The sequence below is a fragment of the Bidens hawaiensis genome, unplaced genomic scaffold (assembly GCF_021521415.1).
Source record: "Bidens hawaiensis isolate Kalapana, Puna unplaced genomic scaffold, B.hawaiensis_p1.1 tig00006907_1, whole genome shotgun sequence".
In the NCBI taxonomy this organism is placed as follows: Eukaryota; Viridiplantae; Streptophyta; class Magnoliopsida; order Asterales; family Asteraceae; genus Bidens; species Bidens hawaiensis.
In genome coordinates this window covers 12,108-20,698 of record NW_027491473.1, presented here as the reverse complement: position 1 = coordinate 20,698, position 8,591 = coordinate 12,108, and the positions used below count along the sequence as shown (strand labels likewise).

The following is an 8,591-nucleotide window of genomic DNA, read 5'->3' as shown; positions in this document are numbered from 1 at the left end:
AAGACACCATATGTTTTGTTTAAGTTGTTATTATTATTATTTTGAACGTGTTTTAAAAATGAACTTATAAATGGTTTTAGATTTTTGAGTCATGTAATGAGTTGGAGGATTGGACCAAGAAGAGAGGACTGGAGCATGGGCGTGTTATTGTGGTCCAAGGATCAAGGGAAAACGATGTGGACCTTGCATGCAATCGTGGTAGGGAATCGAAACTGAAGGTCATGATCAGTGGTACCGGTAGTATTAAAAAGTGATATTCATTAAAACTCCTAGGTAGGTACGACACGACATGTAATTGTTGGAGGCTTGAAGTAGTAAACGAGACACACTACCACGATCGTGTTGTCTTTGATGAGGGGCACGCACAACTTCGGAACTGAATTTGACGTTAAACCGGAACAGCTTGAGGGCTAGTCAAATTCTCACAGTCATACATGAGCAGTTTCCCGGTTCCAAATGTAAAATCAAGGACATATACAACGCCTTGAGTAAGATTAACGATTATGAGAAAATTGGCGATACCCCCATGAAGGTATTCAAAAAAGGTCATAGTTTTACTATATAAAACCCGTGTTTATGATATTTATTAATTTTTTTTATAAAATCCAATGCATGTACCGGAAAACTTTTTCCATAACAATGGTTTCGTGTACTATACCCGGGAGAATTCTTCCACTGACAGGACAGAGGGTATTTTCTTCTGTCATAATAAGTTGCATAAAATTTAGCGTGCATTCCTCGAGGTGTTGTTGATTAACATGACATACAATACCAACATGTATAAGTGGTTGTTGGTTCAATTTGTTGGTGTGATGTTGACATCAAAGTCGTTCGGTATTGCCCACACATTTTTAATCAGGGAACGAGAGAAGAACTTCACATGGACCCTCGAGAAACTTATAGGAATGCTCGAGGATTGTATGGAGCCACTCGTGATACAAACTGACGCGGACCAAACCTTTATGAAGTCGTGTAACGTAGTCTTCCCTAATGCCACCAAAAAATTACATAGATGGCACATCTCCAAGAACATAACGAAAAAGTTTAAGATTCTTTATAGAACAGATATCGGTGAGGACTTCGCGTACTGGTGGAAGGTTCTGTACAGGTATCCGATGACCCAAAACTTCGACTATAATTGTCGTCAGATGGAACGTCATTTAAAAGAACACGAGAGACATGGTAAGCCTTTCATGCATATACAGATACTAATAGTCTAGATAGACATTTTGTTAACATTTCCTTTTAGTTTGTTAGATGTCTATGCTTATATTCGTGACAACTGGTTGGAACCATACAAACAAAAGTTTGTCGCTTGATGGATTGACGACCAACGAAACTACAACGAGCACACAACAAACTGAGTTGGGAGCCAACACGCCAATTTGAAAAGGTACCTCAAAGGAACCAATAGTACACTTGACATCATTGCGAGGTATGTCCTTCAAGTGGTTAATATTCAGATGGCAAAATTGGTGGAACGCTTGACGAGTCCCGTTGTAAGGTCATGGATGACCATCGGGTGCACACTTAGTTACTTAATAGGTGTCGATTACGGCTCTTAACCTAATTGTAAATGAGTATGAGTTGCTATAAATATGCGTGACGGCGGAGCTTCGTGCGACCATCATTTATGTACGTCAATGGGGTTGTCGTATGCTTGTCGGTCGGAGGGATACATAGTTAACAACAGATGTATTCCATTATGGAGGAGGTTCAATTTTGATCCAACGTATCCACATAACGAAGAACAACACTATGAAGCAGAAGTAGAGGATATCAAAAAATCACTTTCGTTATAAACGACTGGAATCAAAAGAAAAGTATATTATAATGTTTGTTTTTCCAGGCAAATCAATTAAGAAAGAGCCTGAGAAACGAGAGGATCCTCGAGGGCGTCCCAAAAATTTGGATCCCTCGAGACACAGCTCCCATACCCCGTCCTCGTCCCCGTCCCAGTCGCGGGTGCCCACACATGAAACCCCCACCCGTTCGTTGTCTCGTTCGATGTCCCACTCTCAGTCCAGTTTAAAATTCCGAGCATGCGTCCTAAGACATCGAGTCGTTCTTCTATTGAGAAAATGTCGGGAGCTCACCTCGGGTTTCCTTTAATGGTTGATCCAAAGCTTGTCCCGTTGATAGAAAGGTTTAAGTGTGTTATTCCCAGGTGGTCGCACCCTTTCATCTCAGAAAACAGGGACCCGTTACACAGATACATGAGCATACCTTAACGCTAGGGCGTTAAAGATGAGCTGACAATGGTTAACGAGTGGTATACACATGCCCTATTCAGTTTTAGCCGCATCCATATGGTATACACATGTCCTATGACGTATCCGTATATGTCATACCGTGCGTTCATCGGCTAAAAGGTAAAACATAATATATACACATTGCATGACACGTCCATAGAATATGGAAGATATCCATCAATTCCTTTTTTTCTATCCTTTTTAGTAGTAGTAAAACACTAAACACAAAAATCAAAATTAGAGACTAGTATAAGGTACCTTGTGTTCGTACTAGTACCCATACCGTATCCAACCCCGATATCGTACCAATAGATTCACCACTCATTTTTTTTATAAATTCAGTATCAGTATTTTCGATATTAACATCAGCATCATATACAGAGATGAACACTATATAGTATATACTAATCATACTGTTTGGTGTGATCTGATACCACTTTTCTTAAAATTTGATACCACCATTCTCACTGCCCGATACCGACCTCTTCCGTACTCAAAATAAATTACAATTCCTTCACTAGCATATAGTAACACATTCCAAATGATTTATGTTTCAACACTTTAAAATTCCTAGTAAGGATATTCATTCCCCTTTAAACACAAAAGATATAACCAATAACCAGTCAAGCTTGTCTTCCTCAAAACCATGTCGACCAAACGGTCACACCTCCGACTCAGATTCACTTCCAACCACCGACTCAACCCGTACCTCGCACCATCCATCTTCCTCTTCACCATCTTCCTCATCATCCTCTTCCTCGCTCTCAAACCCTCTAACCATCCACCCCCCACAAAACCCACCATCACTTCCACAACCACCACCTTGCCGGAGCCTCCACGGTTCGCCTACTTCATCACCGGAACCAAAGGCGACGTGGGTCGTCTAGACCGGCTGGTGCGGGCAGTGTACCACCCGAGAAACTATTATTTACTGCATCTGGATCTGGAGGCTTCGGATGCAGAGAGAGTTGATCTGGCCAAGAGGGTTAGTAAGAATAATAATAATAATAAGAATGTGATGGTGATTGGGAAGGGTAATTTGGTCACTTCGAAAGGACCGACGATGATCGCGTGTATGTTGCACGCGGTGGCGCTGTTGTTGAAGCAGGGGAAGGATTGGGACTGGTTTATTAATCTTAGTGCTTCTGATTATCCTCTTATGCCTCAAGATGGTTTGTCTTTTTTACTTGTATTAATAGGTTTGTTAAGGAAATAATGTGTTCACGAACACTTACTGAACTAGATTTTATGTTTGGTTCGTTTACAAACCTAGTGTTTTTAGTTTTAAATTGCAGTATTTTGGGATGTAATATAGGCTCTATACCCATCGTTTTAAAAATCCCGACTAGGCGCCGAATAATTGCTAGTTCCCACTGTCTATACCATAAAAGTTGCATATATTGAAATGCCCTATATGTGTGTGTTTGTTTGTAGTTGAATTTTTGATATATTGATATCCTTTGAATTCTATTAAAGTATTAGTGCTTTGAAACTTTCTTCTAGTTCTCTTTAATGAGTATGATGAACAAAGTTTTTGACTTTTGGATACATTTGATTACCATGGTGATTGAATATTTCTATATGCTTTTACTGTTTGAAGTTGTAATAATGGGTAAAAGTCTTTCAAGTTAGGCTGTTAATCCCGGGTGATTAGGCATATTTTGTTACATTTTAGTTATGAATCCAAATAATAGATGATCTGTATCAAAATACCAATTAGGCACCTCCCCGTAACAAGGGTAATTCGATGTTTGTTTGGTCCTAACGTCTTACTAGCTTTTGAATGGAAGTTGTCGTTTAAAAAAAAGACACCTCCACAAAAGGCATATACTATATTGCCTTGTAAGGATTAAGGAACAGTTAACTAAGGGCTTTGTAAGTTTTGTAACATTATTAATAGGATATCCAATCTGTTAACAAATACTCGGTGCAGTTAAGTCGGTTCCATGTTTTTGGGGTTTTTCATCTTATTTTTGTGTTTTTAATTTACAGATATTCTCCACATTTTCTCGTACCTGCCACGGGATTTGAACTTTCTTGAACACACAACCAACATCGGCTGGAAAGAGTGAGTTTACATTTGATACTTGATCTGTCACTTTTATATTCTGCATAAGACGATTATTCGGTAATTCCAGTTTCTTAACTTTTCACTTTTGCAGGTTTCAAAGGGCAAGACCGATTATTATTGACCCTGGTTTATATCATTCAAAGAAATCCGGCGTATTTTGGGCCAAAGAAAAACGATCCATGCCCGTTTCGTTCAAGCTCTTCATGGGTACTTGATCTACATTGATTGCAATAATGTAACTTTTAAGTTCATTTAAAAATTAGTGTAAGGCCCCGAACCCGGTAGCCCTACTTTAGCGTCGGATTTACTCATAAACACAGTTCGTACAAATCAGAGTTCATTAAAACTTTCCCGGAATATAAAAACTTTCATGAAACGTTACAGCAATCCAAAACTTGCATCAATTAAACATTCTTGTCTTTCAAAATAAACGTCAATTACATTAAAACATCTTGAGTCTTCAGATGCCAGTCTCCTATTCGCCCACCATGTGCCCGCTCAAGCTAGCTGTCTCATTCTACTCACCTGCGTGCGTACTAAAAGTCAGCTACGCTGAGTGAGTTATAGTTATTCATACACTATACAATACACATAAACTTATATTCTTTCATTCATACTTTCATACTTTCTTTTGTATTAACTTACTTTCATATCTTACGTTATAAAGAGCATTACGCCCTACCTTCCTCGAGTATTATTAGGGCTCGGTACCCTCCTTCCTCGAGTATTATTAGGGCTCGGTACCCTCCTTCCTCGAGTATTATTAGGGCTCGGTACCCTCTTTCCTCGAATATTAGTAGGGTTCGGTTCCCTAGTTCTCGAATATTAGTAGGGTTCGATTCCCTCTTCGTTACCATACAACCATACATCATACCTCGAGTATTATTAGGGCTCGGTACCCTCCTTCCTCGAGTATTATTAGGGCTCGGTACCCTCTTTCCTCGAGTATTATTAGGGCTCGGTACCCTCTTTCCTCGAATATTAGTAGGGTTCGGTTCCCTAGTTCTCGAATATTAGTAGGGTTCGATTCCCTCTTCGTTACCATACAACCATACATCATACCTCGAGTATTATTAGGGCTCGGTACCCTCTTACCTCGAATATTAGTAGGGTTCGGTTCCCTAGTTCTCGAATATTAGTAGGGTTCGATTCCCTCTTCGTTATCATACAACCATACATCATACCTTGAGTATTATTAGGGCTCGGTACCCTCTTACCTCGAATAGTAGTAGGGTTCGGTTCCCTAGTTCTCGAATATTAGTAGGGTTCGATTCCTTCTTCGTAACTATACAACCATCCTTTCCTTTTTTTTATTTAACTTTATCACATTCATACACATAAGCATACATATCATACTTACCTTATACTTAGCGTTACAACCTGACAGTACGTGCAATATCCGAAGATCGTTCACGTACCGTCAAGCCATCATTCATACATATCACATTATTCACATAAGGCATACACTTATCTCTTAGGATAAGCGTATTAACAAACATATCGAGTATGCACACAGCCCCGAAAACATAACACATAAATGGGGCTAGAACTCACCTGAACTCTGCTTCTTCCTCCGATAGTTGTAAATCCCTTCTTTAACTGAGCTCGGCTGACTGTATAAGTTACACGTATCAATACTCGCCTGATTTAATTTGGTGGCCTAGTATTAGCTTACTTTTACTTATCGTTTTTAATTTATTTTCTAATCGAACTTGACTTTAGGCGAAGTTAAACCTTAGGCGAACTTAGCTTTAGGCGAAGTTAAACCTTAGGCGAACTTAGCTTTAGGCGAAGTTGTCATCAGGCGAACTTAGCTTTGCAGGCGAAGTTGTCATCAGGCGAACTTAGCTTTGCAGGCGAAGTTCATCAGGCGAACTTAGCTTGCAGGCGAAGTTGTCCAGCTGCAGGTACTGTTCGTCCTTAAATCCCTTAATCATCTTCGTTTCTTAACCAAATAACTCGATTTAGGTATCCACGGAATCGTCTGACCAGCGCCTACAAACCCCAACCATCAAATCGACCTAACATCGATGTTTAAAGGGTGCGATTTAGGCATATAGGTTACGGGTTCTTTTATCAATCGATTAACCCATCAAATCATATCCATTTTCAGTAAGTTTAGCTTTGTAGGATTCGTTTTTACCATACAAACACAGATCTATCATTTCTATACTAATCCAAACCTAAACGAACAAGTTCTCGATATAAACGTACCGTAAATGAGTCGAACTACGAACACGAGCTGGTCTTGTTGCTTTGGTTCGTCACGACGATCTAGCACCAACGAGCTCGGGTCCTCGCCTTTGGATCTTGGTTCGGGTTGTGTGTGTTTTGGAGTGTGTAGAGATTAGGATGGATAAATGGATGGAATGGAAAGGATTGGGGTTTAAGGGGGTATTTATACTCCCTTAAGCCCATGGACCGAAGGCCCATATTTCCTTTTGGTCCATATCTAATCCCATCTAATTATCCTACTAAGTCTTCATATTTTGCTATTATTATTATCGTTCCACTAACTCGTTTATTTCACCCGACAAAATAATATAATAAATGTTACTTTAGAAATTTCGGGATGTTACAATTAGTCTATAATCATTTTTACATTTTATTCAACAGGTTCTGCTTGGGTTGTGCTAACAAGACCATTTTTAGAGTTTTGTGTTTGGGGATGGGACAATCTTCCTAGGACTCTTCTAATGTACTACACAAACTTCTTGTCATCACCCGAGAGCTACTTTCACACCGTCATATGTAACCATAAAGATTACCAAAACACAACCGTCAACCACGACATGCACTATATTAAATGGGACAACCCGCCAAAGCAGTACCCTGTAAATCTCACGGTAAAACATTTTTCTGAGATGATCGAGAGTGGGGCCCCCTTTGGTCATTCTTTCCCAAAAGATGATCCAGTTCTTGATAAAATCGACACCGAGCTTTTGGGAAGGAGATCGGATCAAAGAGGTGTGATTTTTGGCAAGATGGATGTTATCAGACCGACTATGAGCTCCAAGAGACTTGAGAAACTTGTGTCTGATCTTTTGAGTACCCAAAATTTTAGGCCTAGACAATGTAAGTAATATAGTCCATAAAGGCATTGTGATAGTTATTATTTTTTATTTTCTGTTGTGATTCTTATTTTTGGTTGGTACAGATGGGTTGACCCGTTAACATATTTTTGTTCTTTTTGTTAAATTTTATACATTGATGAAGTAAATATGGTTAAGGAAGTTAATAGTTGGATGATGAGAAGTGCTGCAAAAAAACAACATTTCTCTTTCACATTTTGTTCATGGATGCTAATATCAGGTTTTTTATCTTAATTCATATAATTTAGCTAAAAATTTATTTAATTTTGTTTATCTTTTAAAAACCTTTTACAAATTATTTTCATATCTATTTTTATAAAAACAATGCTTTTTATTCGTTTATATTTTTTTTCTTTTATTCACAACCAATATGAGGAATACATATCGAAAATGGACCTTTTACATAAACATTTGTCTCCAAACCGGTAGAGATCACTATTTAGGCATTTACGAACGTCTTTCTTATCTTTGGTGAAGTCAACATGAGCTTCTTATCTTTTTAACAACCAAAAATCTATTCTCAATCCACTTAACCTACTGCGAGATTTGAACCTTTATCCTCCAACAAAAGAAGGGCCATCTATTACACCATTAGATACCATTGAACCAAATGCCCTTTAATAGCATAAGCTTCTTTATATCACAAATAAACTCGCAACAGCTTACTTATTCTCTTGTTATAGCTGATCATGATTTTATGTAAATCTCGCAGTAGGTTAAGTGGATTTGAGAATAGATTTTTGGTTGTTAAAAAGATAAGAAGCTCATGTTGACTTCACCAAAGATAAGAAAGACGTTCGTAAATGCCTAAATGGTGATCTCTACTGGTTTGGAGACAAATGTTTATGTAAAAGGTCCATTTTATCACTCTGGATTCTACAGGAATATGTAAAAAAATTTTATTTTTTCTACAGAGTGGAACCGATAGCAGAAAAGTTGTTCAAATTTTTGTGAGATTGTTTTCAAATTGTTGGTAAGAAGAATAAGCCGTGCTTCACTATGGTCTTTGGAGCACTTTCATTCAAAAAAAATTTCTATTGATTGTGTTTACTTTATTACTTATTATCATATAGTTTTTTGTTTTTTGTTTTTTGTTTTTTTTTAACACACCATTCACTACATGCAAGTTTCTAAAAAGATAAATTTTTAGTGAGTTGTATTCTTCAAACAAGCTTG

At 38.2% G+C, this 8,591-nt stretch overlaps 1 protein-coding gene across 1 annotated transcript; it reads left to right on the top strand.

Moving 5' to 3' along the window:
* The first annotated feature begins 2,850 nt into the window (after positions 1–2,850).
* LOC143633793 (beta-glucuronosyltransferase GlcAT14C-like) lies at positions 2,851–7,574 on the top strand. Its single transcript, XM_077102036.1, has 4 exons — positions 2,851–3,424; positions 4,245–4,320; positions 4,415–4,530; positions 6,940–7,574. The coding sequence occupies exons 1-4, from the start codon at positions 2,899–2,901 to the stop codon at positions 7,404–7,406; spliced, it is 1,185 nt and encodes a 394-aa protein (XP_076958151.1). The 5' UTR covers positions 2,851–2,898; the 3' UTR covers positions 7,407–7,574.
* The last annotated feature ends 1,017 nt before the right edge of the window (positions 7,575–8,591 follow it).

Bases quoted from the DNA above. Each gene is read 5' to 3' on its own strand.
- LOC143633793 (XM_077102036.1), top strand. From the start codon at position 2,899: ATGTCGACCAAACGGTCACACCTCCGACTCAGATTCACTTCCAACCAC. The intron at 3,425-4,244 runs GTTTGTCTTTTT...TTTAATTTACAG, and splicing joins TCCTCTTATGCCTCAAGATG to ATATTCTCCACATTTTCTCG. The intron at 4,321-4,414 runs GTGAGTTTACAT...TCACTTTTGCAG, and splicing joins ACCAACATCGGCTGGAAAGA to GTTTCAAAGGGCAAGACCGA.